This window comes from Phacochoerus africanus, chromosome 5, assembly GCF_016906955.1.
Source record: "Phacochoerus africanus isolate WHEZ1 chromosome 5, ROS_Pafr_v1, whole genome shotgun sequence".
NCBI classification, from domain to species: domain Eukaryota; kingdom Metazoa; phylum Chordata; class Mammalia; order Artiodactyla; family Suidae; genus Phacochoerus; species Phacochoerus africanus.
The window spans coordinates 17,685,995-17,702,674 of record NC_062548.1 but is presented as its reverse complement, the minus strand read 5'-3'; the positions used below and the strand labels follow the sequence as shown (position 1 = coordinate 17,702,674).

Here is a 16,680-nt window from a genome sequence, read left to right as displayed (position 1 = left end):
GCCACACCCATGGCATATGGAGGTTCCCCAGGCTAGGGGTCTAATCGGAGCTACAGCTGCCAGCCTACGCCACCGCCACAGCAATGGCAGATCTGAGCTGCGTCTGCCACCTACACCACAGCTCCTGGCAACGCGAGATCCTTAACCCACTGAGCAAGGCTGGGGATTGAACCCGCTACCTCATAGTTCCTAGTCAGATTTGTTTCTGCTTCGCCATGACGGGAACTCCAAGATTTATTTTTTTAAAGAGTTTTTTCAGAAAAAAAAAAAAAACTTTTTCGAGATATAACTCACATGTATATAGTTCACCCATTTAAAGTGTGCCTCTCAGTGGCTTTTCGTATATTCATGGATATGGGTGGCCGTCATTATAATCCATTTTAGAACACTGTTATCATCTCAGAAAGAAACTCTGTACCCTTCTCTCCCTCCCACCCAGCCCTAAACCACCACTAGTTGATTTTTTTGTCTCCATAGATTTGGCTAGTCTGGATGTTTTCTGTACATTATGTAACATGTGATCTTTTGCCTCTGAATGTTTTTAAGTTCAATGTATTTACACTGCAAATCTGCTTTGGACTGGAATCATCAGAATCAGAGGTTTTAGCTCTGGGATATCATACAGGTTCGGCTCCTGACCCTGAGAAAGGAACTCATCAAACTGATCTGCTCCTTCTGACTCCCCCTCTGCGGAAGGTCAGCCAGGTCCCTGCTCCCACCAGAGTCCCTTTACCCAGCCAAACTGACAAGCCTTTGTCTCAAATATTGGGCGGGCATCCTATGACTCTGGGACAAGACCTACATGTGAGCACCTGTTGCATTGCCAACTCATGGGGTTAAGTAGATGCTCTAAGGAGGAGGATGGCTCTGGAAACCTCAGAATCCAAATTCTACAATCTCAAGGGAGCCAGGGTGGGGGCAAGGAGTTGTTCCACCTGAGCTGGAGTAGAGGGGAGACAGAAACGAAGGCCCAGTGCCAAAGGGAGACCTGGCTTGTAGCACGAGGGCAAGAGGGGAAAAACACAAAAAAGAGATACAATGGCAACAAGCAGATTCAGAAGGTCGGATACGAGGGGCCAGCTGTAAAGTTGTATGTGGGTTTTTGACTGCTCAGAGGGCTGGTGTCCCTAACCCCTCGTTACTCAAGGGTCAGCAGTATTTGCTCTGGCTGGAACCTAAAGTACAGTGTTTAACGGCAGGAATAAAAGCAGGCATCCTTGTCATGTTCCTGATTTTAAGGGGAAAGCTTTCACTCTTTGAGTATGATATTAGCTGTGGGTTTTTCATAAATACCCTTTATCACGTTGAGAAATAGTCTCTTTATTCCTACTTTTCTAGGAGTTTTTATTATAGAATGATGGTGGATTTTGTAAAATGCCTCTTCTACCCCAGTTGAAATAATCATGTGGTTTTGAAGAATTCCTACTGTGGTGCATCAGGTTAAGGATCTGGCATTGCTGCAGCTGTGGCATAGGTTGCAGGTGCAGTTCAGATTGAATCCCTTGCCTGGGAAGTTCCATATGGCCAAAAAAGAAAAAAAAATCATGCGGTTTTGTTTCCTTCATTCTGCTAATGTGATGCATTACATTGATTGACATTCTTAGTTGAACCACCCTTGAATGCCTGGGATAAATCCCACTAGGTCATGGTGAATAATTCTTTAGGTAGGGTATTGAATTCAATTTGCATATATATTACATGCAAATATAGTGTATGCAAATACAGTGTAAATACATTGAACTTAAAAACATTCAGAGGCAAAAGATCACATGTTACATAATGTACAGAAAACATCTAGACCCTCGGCACGTGGAGGTTCCCAGGCTAGGGGTCAAATTGGAGCTACAGCTGCCAGCCTGTGCCACAGCCACAGCAATGTTTGATATGAGCCACGTCTGTGACTCACACCATAGCTCACAGCAATGCCGGATCCTTAACCCACTGAGTGAGGCCAGGGATCAAACCCACAACCTCATGGCTCCTAGTTGGATTCGTTTCCACTGCTCACCCGCCACGGGGAACTCCTCAATTTGCTAATATCTTGTGGAGGATTTTTGCATCTATGTTCGTAAGGGAAATTGGTCTGTAATCTCATTTTCTTGTGATGTCTTTATCTGGCTTTGACTGGACTCATAGGATGAGTTGGGAAGTGCTCCTTCCTCCTTCCATTTTTGGAACGAGTTTGAGAACCATTACTGTTCATTCTTCTTTAAATGTTTGGTAGAATTCACCTATGAAGCCATCTGGTCCAGGACTTTTCTTTTTCTTTTTTTTTTTTTGTCTTTTTGCTATTTCTTTGGGCCGCTTCCTCGGCATATGGAGGTTCCCAGGCTAGGGGTCTAATCGGAGCTGTAGCCACCGGCCTATGCCAGAGCCACAGCAACGCGGGATCCGAGCCGCATCTGCAACCTACACCACAGCTCACGGCAACGCCGGATCGTTAACCCACTGAGCAAGGGCAGGGACCTAACCCGAAACCTCATGGTTCCTAGTTGGGTTCGTTAACCACTGCGCCACGACGGGAACTCCCAGGACTTTTCTTGTTGGGAGGTTTTTGATTGCTGACTGAATCTCTTTACTTGTTATGAGTATGATGAGATTTTCTATTTCTTCTTGAGTAAGTTTAGGTAATTTGTGTGTTTCAAGGAATGTGTCCATTTCTTCTAGGTTACGTAATTTGTTGGTGTGCAGTCATTCAGAGTATTCTCTTATAACCCTTTTTATCTCAATAAACTTGGTAGTTACCATCCTCATTTTCACTTTTTTTTTTTGTCTTTTTAAGGTCACCCCTTCGGCATATGGAAGTTCCCAGGCTAGGGGTCAAATCAGAGTTGCCACAGCCACACCAGATCCAAGCTGCGTTTGTGACCTACACCGCAGCTCACAGCAACACCGGATCCTTAACCCACTGAGCAGGGCCAGGATCGAACCCACATCCTTGTAGACACTAGTCAGATTTGTTTCTGCCGTGCCACGACGGGAACTCCTCCATTTTCATTTCCGAGTTTAGTTATTTGCAGCTTTCTTTTTTCCCTTTGTAAAACTATGCTGTGCTCTGAATGTTTATGTCCACACAGAACTAATCTGTTAAATCCTAATGCTGAATGTGATGGTATTAGGAGGTGGGGACTTTGGAAGGTGCGTAGGTCCTGAGGGCAAAGCCCTCATGTGAATGGTATTTGTACCCTTATAAAAAAGGCTCCAGAGAGATCTCTGGCTCCTTATGCATGTGATGGATGATATAATGAGATGTCTGCAACCCAGAAGACATTTCATGCCCTCACCTTGCATTGGTGGTACCTTCATCTTAGACTTCCAGTGTCTAGAGCTGTGAGGGATGAGTGTCTGTTGTTTATAAGCCATGGTATTTTGTTAGAGCAGCCTGAACAGTCTAGCAAAAACTTTGTCAATATTGTTGATCTTTTCAAAGAACTCACTTTTTGTTTCATTGATTTTTTTTTTTCCCATCAAATACCTTTTTTGGGTGACACAATTTAACCCATAACAGTGACCATATTTGGAAATAGAGTTTTTTTGGCAGATGTGACAGTTAAAATAAGGTTGCAATGGATTCGGATGGGTTCTAAATCCAAGGAGTGGTGTTCTTACACTTTCCCATGAGCAGTGCACAAGCGCTGATTTCTCCACATCCTTGCCAACCCTTGTTTTCTGTATTGTTTTGTTTTTTACTTTTTTAAGGCCCTCACCCATGGTATATGGAAGTTCCCAGGCTAGGGGTCCAATTGGAGCTATAGCTGCTGTCCTATATCACAGCCACCAGCCTACATCACAGCCACGGCAACCCAGGATCCAAGCTGAGCCTGTGACCTATACCACAGCTCATGGCAGCGCTGGCTCCCCGGCCCACTGAGCAAGGCCAGGGATCTAACCCGCATCCTCACGGATACTAGCCAGATTTGTTTCCAATGCACCGCAGCAAGAACTCCTGTTTTCTGTTTTTTGATAGTATCCATCTGGTTTTGGTTTGCATTTCACTATTGATTAATGATGTTGAGCATCTGTTCATGTGCTTATTGCCCATCCATTTATCTTCTTTATAGAAATGTCTACTCAACTCCTCTGCCCATTTTTGAATCAGGTTGGTTTTTTGTTTTTATTTTTGTTTTGCCTTTTTAGGGCCACACCCACGGCATATAGGAGTTCCCAGGCTAGGGGTCCAATCGGAGCTGTAGCTGCCGGCCTACACCACAGCCACAGCAACTTGAGATGTGAGCTGCATCTGCAACCTATACCACAGCTCATGGCAGTGCCAGATCCTTAACCCACTGAGCAAGGCCATGATTCAAACCTGTGCCCTCATGGATTCGTTTCCGCTGAGCCACGGATGGGAACTCTCAGGTCATTTGTTTTAATTGTGATTTTTCTTTTCTTTTTTTTTTTGGTCTTTTGTCCTTTTAGGGCCACACCCGCGGCATATGGAAGTTCCCAGGCTAAGAGTCTAATCAGAGCTGTTGCTGCCGGCCTATGCCACAGCCACAGCAATGCCAGACCCCAGCTGCGTCTTTGACCTACACCACAGCTCACAGCAACGCCGGATCCCTAACCCACTGTGCGAGGCCAGGAATCGAACCCGCAACCTCATGGTTCCTAGTTGGATTCGTCTCCACTGTGCCACGATGGGAACCCCTGTTGAACATTTTGTATCATGAAAGCATACTGAATTTTAACAAATGCTTTTTCTGCATCAATTGAGATACTCATGTGATTTTCTTTCCTCTTCATTCTGTGAATGTGGTACATTACACTGATTTTTATATGTTGACCCATTCTTGCATTCTAGGGGAATATCTCACTTGGTCATGATATATAATCCTTTTAGTGTTATTATTCTTATTGGATTTTGTTGTTGTTACAACTTGGTGTAATAAGATTCTAAAGATTCGTGATTCTCAAACCTGAACACACACATCAGGATCACCCGAAGGACTTGCTGAAACAAATTGCTGGGCCCCACCCAGCATGTGATTTAGTAGGTCTCTGTGGGGACTGAAAATTTGGGTGTTTTTTTTTTTTTTTTTTAAAGCCATGGCAAGGAGTTTTGATTGGCTGTGAAATGGAATGGAGATGCACCAGAGTGCTTTTTGGGGGGTGGGGGCGGCGGAGGGGCCAGCCCATGGCGTGGGGAAGTTCCCGGGTCAGGGATCGAACCTGAGCCACAGCCGTGACAGTGCCAAACCCTTAACTGCCAGGCCACCCAGAGAACTCTCTGAAAATTTACTTTTTAAGGAGTTTGAGGATAATGATGATAATGGCCAGGAACCACACATTGAGAACCGTGACTCTAGAAGATTCTGTCTATGATCCACGGCTTTGAGCCTTTTGGGAAAAGTGGTGTGTGTCGTGTCCCCACTGCTGGAGTGTTGGTTGTTTCACTGGGAGTCTTTTCATTGTTCCCAGAATCACTTGGGCGAGGGGGAGTTATTCTTTCCTCTTTGGGTTGAACTTATTCGTCTTTGTTGTTAAGAAATGTCTGACGTATATTTTATCATCAGGATTGTGATGAGATTTGTGTAGAAGAGGTCTCTGCATCTCTGCAGGTTCCCTGTTACTGAATACTTACCGTGGGCCAGGCCTGGCCTCTGGTGACCGTCCCTCCCTTAACCGCGACACGGGCAGGCCCCTCTGGCACCCCCTGGCTGTGGTCCTCCCTCAGGCTGGTGGCTGGGAATTTGCTTGCACATCACTCTCGGGGATGCAGGAAGCCCACCTGGTGCCTGGCGTCACAGGCTAGCCGGATAACTGACTTTATCACCAACCACACCATCCCTCTCAGGGGTACCCTGTAGTGGTACCCGACGGGCTTACGCAAGGGGAGTGTGTGAGCAGGAAGGACACCGGGAGGAAGGGCGATAGACGGGGGTTGACCGGGTTAATCAAGCCCATCGGGTCCACCAAGACACCCAAGGCTCCGTGATGCCCGGCAGCGAAGTGTGGGGGGTGCGCAGGGCAGAAACTCTGATGAGAGCCCCTCCTCCCTCCCCAGCTGTGACTCTAGCCAGGCTTGCCCCGTTTTTCCACTTCCTTGAGGACTCTTACTGCCAGTTCAAGACCCCCGAGAGCTCCCCTCGGAGGGAGACAGGCTGGGCAGGAACCACACACAGCCTCCGCTTGGGTCTGTTTTATTTGGGAGCGGGGAGAGGAGGGCTCTAGGCCTGCTGTGCCCGCAGGAGTGCTCGCACCTGGGCGATCTGCCAGTCGACACTGGAGCGCGCGGTGCCACCCAGGGCTGTGTACTGCTCCACGCTGTGGCTGTAGTCCCACACCTGGCTCACGTCGCCCGAGAACAGGGGGCTGGGGGGGAAGGAGGAGATGGACCAGGGCGGCCCGGCCACCCCAGCCTTGCTTCCTGGAGGGCGGCAGAGGGAGGAAAGGTGGGAGGAAGGGGACGTACCTGATGTTCTGTAGCTCCTGCAGGGACAGCTGGTTGAGGGCCACCCCCTTGGTCTCGGCCATGAACACGGCTTTCCCGGAGGCCTCATGGGCCTGGCGGAATGGCATCTGGGGGGCGCCAGGGCGGAGGGCGTGCTGATACAGGCTTCCTCCGCTCTCAGTACTGCTGGGGGTGCCTGTGCCCTCCCTGAGCACCCCCACCCCCCACCCCCCGCCTGGAGAACAGCCCTGTCCCCCGGCCCCTCCACCCTGGCTGCCCCACACTCACCCCTTTGCGGACTAGGTAGTAGGCGAGGTCAGTGGCCAGCATGTCGGGACTAAGAGCCTGTGCCATGTTCTCGCGGTGAACCTGGGGACAGCAGGCCAGGCGAGTGGTGACTCCTGGGGACCCTGGGTCCTGGAGCTGCCAGCCCCCGGCCCAGCCACCTCAGCCAAGACGTCCCCTGCCTTGGGCGGATCCCCTCTTCCACCCTGGTCTGTGCTCTCTGCTTGCACCATCTTTTCATAATTACTGGTAATTATTAGCTGTGTCCAGGGATTGCCTTGACATTGTCAAAGGCTCTTGAGCATCAGAATCACCTGGAGGATTTAATACGCAGAGGGATCACTGTGGCCTAACCCAGAATCTCTGATTCAGTAGACCCGGAGTGGGGCCCAGGATTGCTGTTCTGTCAAGTTCTCAGGTGACGCTGATGCTGCTGATCCTGGGGCCACACTCTGAGAACCACTGCTTCGGAGACGCACCCTGAACCGTTTAGGAATGAAATGACAGGATGAGGGGATTTGCTTAAAAACAATGGTGGGGAGTAGAGTGGATCAAGACAGCGAAACAAGCGTTGATTGTTGTTGAAGCAGAGTGTTGGTGCGTAGGGGCTCATCATACATCCTCTCAACTGTTGTGTACTGCAGTTTCCCATAGTAAGTGGTTAAAAAAGACATCTGGGAGTTCCCGCTGTGGCTCAATGGGTTGAAAATCTGACACTGTCTCTCTGAGGATGCAGGGTCAATCCCTGGCCTCACTGAGTGGGTGAAGGATCCGGTGTTCCCGCAAACGGCACTGTAGGTCGCAGATGCAGCTCGGATCCAGTGTTGCTGTGGCTGTGGCGTAGGCTGGCAGCTACAGCTCCCTTTCACCCCTAGCCCATTCCATACACCGTGGGTGCGGTTGTAAAAAGGGGAAAAAAAAAAAAGAAGACATGTGGCCGGGCAGTTGATGGGGCCCCTGAAGCCCAACCCACTTCCATTCGACTGCAGCAGCTTCAGTTTGTCTCTTCACTGTTCCCAGGGCAGGAACAAGCAGGTACCCTTCCCCCTGCCCCAGGGCTTCCAGTCCCACCCACCCACCCTTGCCTCCTCTCAAGATCACCCTCCCGGCATCCCACCCCTGCGTTTCGGGACCTAGTGGTGAAGAGGCGTGTCTTGCCTGCAGCGTAGAGATGACCCCAGTGGCCACCTGGAGGACGGCGCTCATGGTGTCAGACACTTCAAACACGGCTTCCTTGTCCTCCTAGGAGGCACGAGGCATGAGATAAGGGCCCAGCAGCCAGGTCCCCACTGCCTTCCCCTGGGAACACTCAGCACCCCGTACACCTTGCACCCAGGGAGGGTGAGAGCTCTCGGGGGGAGGGGGGGGTCAAGGGCTGGCTGCACAGTTCCGTGGGGCCCCTGCCTGGGCGTGCCAGGACCCCGAGAACTGCTATGTGATGTGTATGCAGGCAGATCCCTCATGCACTCATACCTGCAAGTCCTTGTTGTAGGTGCTTGGAAGTCCCTTGAGTGTCATCAGGAGTCCAGCGCACTGAGGGGAGGGCGAGGATGAGGAGGCCGCACCTCGGAGCTGTCCCGGAAGGTCCCTTGGGCCCCTCCGGATCAGCGTGGAGGCCTGCCCCCACTCCCTGCCCTGCTCACCCGCCCAAACACTCGCCCCGCCTTGCTCCGGATCAGCTCCAGGCTGTCTGGGTTTTTCTTCTGGGGCATCAGGCTGCTTCCAGTGCTGGAGACAAAGAGCTGGGGGCTGAAGGGGCTCCCCTGCCCCTTGGCTGGTCTGCTAGGCAGGTCAGCCCAGGGACTGGGGAGTGAGGGGAGGAAGGAAGGCAGGTCCTGGGTGCAGATGTCTTACCTGTAGGCGTCTGAGAGCTGCACAAAGTTGAATTCCTTGGTGCCATAGAGGATGAGGTCCTCGGCCATCCTGCTGAGGTGGGTCATGCACAGCGAAGCCCAGAACAGGAACTCGGCTTGGGGGAGGAAAGGGAGAGCCGGCTGCCTGGTCACCTGGCACCTCTCACCCCCTCATCCCTGCCCCCGGAGAAGCTCCAGGTGGGCCGTACAGGGGTAGCAGGAAGCTGGAGAGGCACCAGGGCTGGGGGACTAAAGGCACACCCTGCTGCAGTGGGCTGGCTGCCAGGACTCACCCACAAAGTCTCGCTCGCTGGTGGCATCCATGCTGTTTAGAGTGACGGCACCAAAGTTCAGCTCTGGACCAGGCGGGAGGGGGAAGGCAACGGGGCTGGGCCGGAGGAAGGAGGGGCCTTCTCTCCCCTGAACCAGCGCCCACTCAGGGAGGGGGAGCTGGAGGGGCAGGAGGTCGGCGGGTGGGGGGGGGGTCTCTCGTATACGTCCCGGGAGGGAGGTGGGAGCCCTGAGTCTCCCCCGCCCCAGGCACCCCGACCCCGGGCCTCCCTTGCTTTTCCAGCCTCATGTCCACAGATCACGGGCCGGTTTCTCGCAGACCCCGGCCCGGGGTGTCTGTGGTGCTCCCGCTCTCCCAGGAGGAGGGGCAGCGTGCCTCACCTGCTCGCAGCAGCTCCCGGTCCACACCCAGAGGGTTGCCTGCAATGGCCCCGCTGCCGAGACAGGGGGTTCCGAGTGAACGGGGTGGGTGTCCTGGCAGGCAGGCCGGGCACGTACACACGTGCACACCCGTGCCGGGCTCTAGCTGCCAGGACCACTGCCGGTCAGCTTGGGTGCCGATACCTGTCCCCACGCAGGGGACATGACACACTGTGAGCTGCTGGCTGGCTCTCTGGAGCTTCTTTAGAGAGCTCTGGCCTTGCTGACACACCCGTCATCCTCTCAGAGCCGAGGGGCCATGTGTGGTCGTCCCCTGTCCCCTCCCACCTCGGACAGTAGGCTGATTGCCTGGCTTTCTGTCCCCCTCTGTCCTCCCTGCCTCCTCCTCTTCTGTTGGACCCCCATACGGCCCACCTGGAGCTTCTCCGGGGGCAGGGATGAGGGGGCGAGAGATGCCAGGTGGCCAGGCATGCCCACCCCCTCCACCCTCAGGGTCCTGGGGCCTTGCTCACCTCCCCAGGGGCAGGACATTGATCCGCTTCTGCACCTCCAGCAGCCTCTCGAAGTCTCTGGTCAGTGCCACAGCATGGCTGTGGGGAGCCGGGAGCAGGAGGGTCAGGGCAGCCTGCGCCCCTCCCCTCAGGCATGGCCCCCCTGGCACCGCCCCGCTCACCTCAGGATCCAGTGGCTCCAGCGGATGGGCTGAGCCCTCTGCAGGTGTGTGTATCCCGGGAAGAGGATGTCACGTTCCCTGGTGGGGGAAGAGCAAAGGCGGGGAGCCTGAGGGGCTCTGGAGGTTCAGGCGAGGCTGCCTGTGACACTTAGGACCCTGCAGGCCTCCAGGGCGGGCCCACCAAGAATCTGCATAAGGGACCAAGTGATCTCCTGGGGACAAACATGGTGTCAGGGAAGAGTCCGGAAGTGGGGCCTCCAGGGGGTGAGCGTGGGACCAAGCATAGGTGATGCCTTCAGCTCGGGCCCTGCACCTTGGCAGCAGATCTGGGCAGGGGCCAGGCAGGGGAGAAGACACACACAGATACCACCTGGCAGTGAGTTTGTGAGTGTGAGAGTTGCTCCAGAGGCGCCCAGAATAGCTGGGGACCCTTTAAAGTAGGGAGGGCAGAGGCAGAGGTGCTGTGGGTGACAGTTCTGCTTTTAAAAAATAAACAGCTTTATTGAGATATAATTCACATATAAACCACCCAATTTAAGTATACGGTTCATGTACAGCCATCCGCATACAGTTTCATCGCCCCAAGAAAGAAACCCTCGGCTCCTCTGCAGTCACTCCCTATTCCTCCCAATACCTGCCCCCAGGATGACAGTTCTTGGGCCCTTGTTTTCCCCCAGCGGTGAAGGCAGTGAAACAGGGGTCACAGGGAGCTGGGAAAGAGGAGGGGTCCACCCTGTCTCTGACACCAAACAGAGCCTTCTCAGCCGTGATGTCCCAGAACCAGAGCTTGGGATGAGGCCAGCGGGAGGCGGCCCTCGGCTCGGTCCTTTGCCCGCCATGCTGGGTGGGTATGGGGACATGGGGCACGGGCAGGCTGAGGGGTGACTCTCTGGCTGCCCCAGGCCAGCCAGCCCCTTTCCTCAGGCTTCAGGGCATCATCCGCCCAGCGCCTTAGCCTCCTGCCTGTGGATCTGCAAGGGTGAGCTTGCCCTGCTGCTGAGCGGGGCTGCCTCAGGGAGGGATGCTGCAGCAAGTGCCCCACGCCTGGCTGCTCCTGCCCCGCCTCTCTCGGTCCAGGAGCTCTGGGAACCCCTGTGCCCCAAAGCCTGGCTCCCCAACCCTCAACACCCCTGCCACCTAGGTCTGTGGCTGCCTGTCTCAGCGGAGCAGAGTCCTCAGCTGCCTTCATCCCGTCTCTGCCACCCGGTGTCCCGGGGACTCACGCCTCTGCCCGATCCACCATGGTTCTGATGAGCTCCCGGAGGAGGGCCGAGAGGGTGGAGCAGTTCTGCCGCATCCACAGCCTGAGGTCAGTGACCACCTGTGGGGAGAAGGAGGTGGCCCTCAGGGACACAGATGTGCTGCTTCCCTGGGGAGCCAGGATCGAGGCTGAGCCCTAAGTCTGTTGCCTGTGCTCCCCAGGGCTGGGAAGGCGCAGGGTGGGGACAAGGGCAGGGGGCTGCAGCACCTGGTCGTTCCGACTTCGTCCTGTGTGCAGCTTCCCTGCCGTTTCACCGATGAGCTCCTGGGGGGTGCACGGAAGCGGGCGGTCGGGGTCAGCCCAGGTGGGGCGCACCCCTCCCCAGCCTGTGGCCCTCCCTCCCTGCCTCAGGGTCCCCTGGTGCTGCCTACGTCCCTGCCATCCCCGCCGAGACCTCCTGTTCTGAGGTCATATGATGAAGGGAAGAGAATGCTGGTGCTTATGCTCAAAGGGACGCAGGGCAAGCAGGGTGGAGGGCGGGGCTGGTGTCGCACCTTCAGACGCCGCTCATTGGCTGTATGGATGTCTTCATCATTGGGGTTGAGTTTGAAGGTGCCCTGGGCCCACTCCTCAGCTACCTGCAGCAGGTGGCAGCAACACAGAGGTCAAGAGGGCAGGCACGGGCAGCTGAGTCCTGGCAGCACTTCACAGGAGGGGCTGTGTCACCACCCACCCCAGGAGCATCTCTGGCCTGGTGCACTTTTGCTCAGGAGCCACGGACCACAGGGGGCATTGAAAAATAAAGAGAGACAGCACAGCACAAGGTTAAAGGGCATCTCTCTGGGCTTATAATCACCACGAGGGGACGGGAGATGCTTGGGATGACACTGCAAGGGGCGCGCGGGGATTTGATGGAAGCCTGGGACCCCGGGGGCGGGTGGGGAGGGGGGAGGTCAGGGCATGGAGGGTACCTTGTCCAGGCCGTGGAGTATCTGGTCCATCTCAGCCTTGGTGAGGAGCCCCGCCTTCTCCAGGCCCCGGCTGTAGGCCTTGCTGCCCTGCACGTCCACCTCCCACAGGTGCCGGTCATAGGCGATGGACGCGTTGAACTTCTCCATGATGGGGTCCACTGCACCCACAAAGCGGCCACCCCACAGCTTCCCGCTCTAGCCAGGAGAGCAGACGCTATGAATCTCCTCCCCCCTTGAGAACAGTGCCTCTCACAAAGGGCCCTTGGGACAGATATCAGAGTCTGATGGCAGTGGCAGCCGGCGGGCAGGGAGCCTCTCACTGGACAGATGAGGGAGCTGAGGCTCAGAGAGCATCAGGCACATGCCCAGAGTCACTCAGGGAGTGAATGCGGGAACCTGGCTGGACGCTGAAGTTAGGGGGCATCTTTCCCACCAGGCGGTGCTGCTCTAGGGAGATGGTGACAGGCACCTCTGAGGCCACAGAGAACTTCCGGGACCTTTCCTGCCACTGATCAAGGTGAGAAATCACTCTGGAATCCAGAGTTGGAATCCAGCTCTGCTATTCGAGGGGCAATGACAATAATACTAACATACGTCCCCTTCTCATTGTGTGCCAGGCACCATCGGCCACCCTCTGAAGGAGGTACCAGTGCTACTGCGCCACAGAGAGGGGCAGCCCGAGGCGCTAACCCCACACTCCATCAGGGCCTCTGCTCGCTCTGCTGCTCTGAATTTTTGCTGCAGGGACAGCGAGGAGGCACCTGAGGGGCCCCTCAGTCTCACGCTGCCTGGGTCTCCCTCCCCCAGCTGGGGGTGGGGCTAGGTTCCCAGCCTCCCCCTCCCCCTCTGGAGAGCCCCCTGAGGCACCCTTTGTTATTGCCTTCTGGGAGGTCACTGGCTGACCCTCTGCCCCCCTGGAGCCAAGGGCAGAGGGATGGGACAGAGATACCTCTGTTTTGAAAGAGGGCATAGGTCAGGGCATGGGACAGATGGGGGAGGGGCGCAGAACCCCTGAGGGGCAGTGGAACGCCCAGCATGCCAAGGGAGGTATGCCAAGGACATGTGTCAAGGAGGGGAGGAGGGGGTGCTGGGCGGAGGTGGACATGTTACTTCACTGACATCTTTTCTGTGGAGGGGTGGTTTACAGTGGCCTCCGGGGACATATGTTCTCCTCTGTCCCCCGGCAGTGTCCCAAACCTGTGTTAGCCTCTTGACCATACGTATGTTGCGTAATCTCTCTAACCCTCGGGGTTGCCTCTCTATGAACTAGGAATAACAATAACACCTTTTTGATGGAGTTGCGAGCGTTCAATTAGATTAAGCTAATGGCATACAGAGCACAGTAAATTCTGGGTAAATTCTTGGCCGGGGGCTGCCAGGGTCTGGGTGTGCCTTAACTCCACTCCTGGCACCATCGAGACCTCCACCGTGCTCTGGACCCAGGCTCTGAGCTGACCCTCAGTGTGCAGCAGCCTTGGCTGCCAGAGGACTCTGCCCTGCAGATGCAGCTTCTGTGCCCCTCAGAGGCTGGACCCGCCGCTCAGCCCTCTGCTGCCCAGCCAACCCTAGACCTCCAGCAAAGCACCACGTGAGGCCCTCCCTGGTCCTTAGCACGGGGGTCAGAGGGCCAGGGCCAGCCAGTCAGGATAGGGAGTCAGCCTTTCAGCCAGTGGCTGGGCAGCACCTCCCCAGCAGGTCCCTGGACTCCCTTCATGGGTTGTTCGTAATAACAACTACTTAACAAGTGGGGCTGCAGCCAAACCAATTAGTGCCAACCCACAGGACAGCCTGGGGCAAGCAGAGTCTCCTGAAGGAGGCCTACTCCACATCGGACCGAGCTTCTATGCCACTGGCAGGCCTAAAAGGACCCCAGGAGGATGTCAGAGTGAGGTGCCACCTCCTGGGCACTGAGTGAGGAGCCGGGTGGTGGGAGAGGGCTTTGTAAGCCAGAGCACATCTGGGCCAGAAGGGTCCCTTTGGGGCAAGGGCACAGGGACACCAGGTTGGGCTGGGATGAGTGAGCAACAGCCAATTTTGAACACCCGTGGGGAATAGCAGTGTTGTCACTCTTTGTGTCATTAACACCGTTTATTGAGCACCTACTATTGTGGGGCCCTGTGCTAGGCACTCTCCAGACGCTATTACACCCTCCCAGGAGGTGGGCACTGTTACCCCTATTTTACAAATGAGGAAAGAGGTTCAGGGAGGTTGAGTAACTACTTCAAAAACCAAGTCTCTTTGAATCCAAAGTCCAGGCCCTGCCATAGACCCTCCACCATGACCCAGAAGCCAGCAGGGCCGGTGGTCTTAGCCACTTTACTCAGAAGAACAAACTAAGGCCCAGAGAGGAAGTGACTTGCCAGCTCCGGAGGGCCAGAAAGGGACTGAAACCCAGACCTCCTGCTCCCCAGGTCCAGGGTTCCCTTCACTGGGATCGAGCAAACAGCCCCTTTTACCTGACGGGTTCAAAGCAATGACTTCATGATCCAGTACCTCACAGAGGCAGACAGACAGCTGTTATTATTCCCATCTGCCAGATACATCAACTGAGGCCCAAGGAAGGGAACCTGTGTCTTGGCCTCCTGCCACTGTCAGGACCCAGGAGTCCTCTGGCTCTGAGGGGGAGAGGCCAGTGAGACCGGAAGCCACCAGGTACTGGGGCCACAAGGCACAGTCCCCTACCTCCGGGCTCTTAACACAGGCAAGAGTCACGTGGACTCTGCTACACAGGCACCAGTTGCTACCAGGAGAGGGGAACACGATGGGGATTGACGGGGTGGGGTGGGGAGGAATGAGGAGGTAAGGGGGCTGAACGAGTGGGCAGCACCTTTTTCCTCCTGGCTTAGACCACTATCGAGTCAGGTCAGGGGCACCCTCCTCAGCCGTGTGGGTTGGTACGTTAGCCAGGGGAGGAGGGAGAGCAGACGGTGGTGGGGACACCGGGAAGTCGGGACAAAGTTCTTCCCTGGGGCTCTGGCAGGTGCGCCATGGGATACCCACCGCCTGGAGCCAGCGAAGACAATTACCAGGAGGGCGGCGGGAAGATCGCGGGCGCAGGTCACGCCCCGACCGGCCCCCAGGGCGCCCCACCCCTTCCTTTGGAGGATCGGCAGACAGGCGTCCCCGAGGTCCCACTAACCTCTGATGCCATGTTGGGCGGTTCCTCGTCGTCCGGGAGCCTCAGTCCTCCGGGTCTGGAAGACAGGACAGGACTGAGGACCTCCTCGGCCCCCTGGCCGGGGGTCCCTGGGGCGAGGCGGCTCCAGGTTGGGGCACGGCGCTTGGTGTAGGCGGACGTGGGCAGCCCTAGGGCGCTCGTCCGGGTCCTCTGCGTCCTCCACTCCCGCCCGCCCCGCCTGTCCAGCCGCACACTCACCACCGCCAGGCTGCGCCGTGCGTCTCTCGGAGCCACCCGGCTGGGCTTTTCTGGCCGGGAGCGTCAGCAGCTGCCTGGCTCTGCCCCCTCCTCCTGGCAGCGGCCGCACCAATCCTGGCGGCCCGGCCTGGTGGGCGTTGCCTCTTCCCTCCAACCCGGGCTGTGGGCGGAGCCGCCTCCGAGCTGCTCCGGGCTGATCCCCCACAGGTAGGGAACCGTGAGGGTGGTGCCTGAGCGACAGTGCTCAAGACTGCAGACTGCCGCGGGCACAGGAGGGAGACCTAGGCTAGGGATAGAGGCAAAGACACTGGGCCGGGTTGGCGGGCTCACTAGAGGTATAAGGTGAAATGGCATGCCCAATCTTTCATTCATTCAACAAGCACGTTCCCGGCACCTCCTCTGCACTAGATACAGAGTTAGACGCTGAAGAAATGATACCTGCATCAAGAAGCTCTAACAAAGCGTGGACAAGGTGTGCAGGGAGCACAGAGGGCAGCGCAGGGCGGGGCGTTTATCTTGGGGTTCTCAGGGGTCCTTGACACGACTTCAGCACAAATGAAAGCCTGGGTTCTAGGCGCCAGGAGTACAGGCTCGAACTTCTGCCCTGGAAGTGCCACATTCTGGGGGAGATGTCCCCTGAGCTGGGTCATAGAAGATGGGTCATTTTGCTTTTAGCTCAGCGAAAAAGAGGATTAGAACATTCCCTGCAGGGGGAGCAGCCTGGGCAAAGTCCTCGAGGCCAGAGACCAAAAGGTGAATGGCTTGCTTGGAGAACAGGAAACCTTCAGAGAGCCTGTCACACAGGGTCAGGGGCTTGAGGACAGGGGTGGGGAGGAGAGGTGGGAAGCAGGTTGGGGCAGGTCAGGGTCTTGAATGTCAAAGGAGAAGGTTTGGTCTTGGTTCCATAGGTCATAGGGAGAAAAGAGTTTTTTTGTTTTTGTTTTTGTTTTTAATAGTTAACTTTTTTTTCCCTTTTATTTTCCCACTGTACAGCAAGGGGATCAAGTTATCCTTACATGTAGACATTTTTTTCCCCACCCTTTGTTCTGTTGCAACATGAGTATCTAGACATAGTTCTCAATGCTTGCTACTCAGCAGGATCTCCTTGTAAATCTATTCTAAATTGTGTCTGATAAGCCCAAGCTCCCGATCCCTCCCACTCCCTCCCCCTCCCATCAGGCAGCCACAAGTCTCTTCTCCAAGTCCATGATTTTCTTTTCTGTGGAGATGTTCATTTGTGCTGGATATTAGATTCCAG

The 16,680-nt window shown here is 55.4% G+C and overlaps 2 protein-coding genes across 4 annotated transcripts in view; one reads left to right on the top strand and one right to left on the bottom strand.

Moving 5' to 3' along the window:
- The window catches only part of CRCP (CGRP receptor component), an 86,891-nt gene that overhangs the window by 19,455 nt on the left and 50,756 nt on the right, over window positions 1–16,680 (top strand). The gene's annotated exons all lie outside the window — the stretch shown is intronic.
- Window positions 6,125–15,506, bottom strand: ASL (argininosuccinate lyase). Of its 2 annotated transcripts, XM_047779941.1 has the most exons (17): window positions 15,423–15,506; window positions 15,186–15,240; window positions 12,047–12,241; window positions 11,630–11,713; window positions 11,343–11,399; window positions 11,098–11,195; window positions 9,875–9,952; window positions 9,714–9,791; window positions 9,202–9,254; window positions 8,823–8,885; window positions 8,531–8,645; window positions 8,320–8,404; window positions 8,150–8,209; window positions 7,835–7,918; window positions 6,680–6,760; window positions 6,413–6,519; window positions 6,125–6,312 (listed from the first exon to the last, which is right to left on the bottom strand). In XM_047779941.1, exons 2-17 carry the CDS (start codon window positions 15,195–15,197, stop codon window positions 6,168–6,170), a joined length of 1,395 nt encoding a protein of 464 aa, XP_047635897.1. In that variant the 5' UTR covers window positions 15,198–15,240; window positions 15,423–15,506; the 3' UTR covers window positions 6,125–6,167. The 2 variants fall into 2 exon arrangements, with proteins under 2 accessions (XP_047635897.1, XP_047635896.1); XM_047779940.1 differs by lacking the exon at window positions 15,423–15,506 and having other exon boundaries at window positions 15,186–15,416.

Coding starts and splice junctions, on each gene's coding strand:
- ASL (XM_047779941.1), bottom strand. Junction 8,646..8,822: donor CAGCGAGCGAGACTTTGTGG/GTGAGTCCTGGC, acceptor TCCTCCCCCAAG/CCGAGTTCCTGTTCTGGGCT. Junction 8,210..8,319: donor CGGGGCGAGTGTTTGGGCGG/GTGAGCAGGGCA, acceptor CCCTCCCCTCAG/TGCGCTGGACTCCTGATGAC.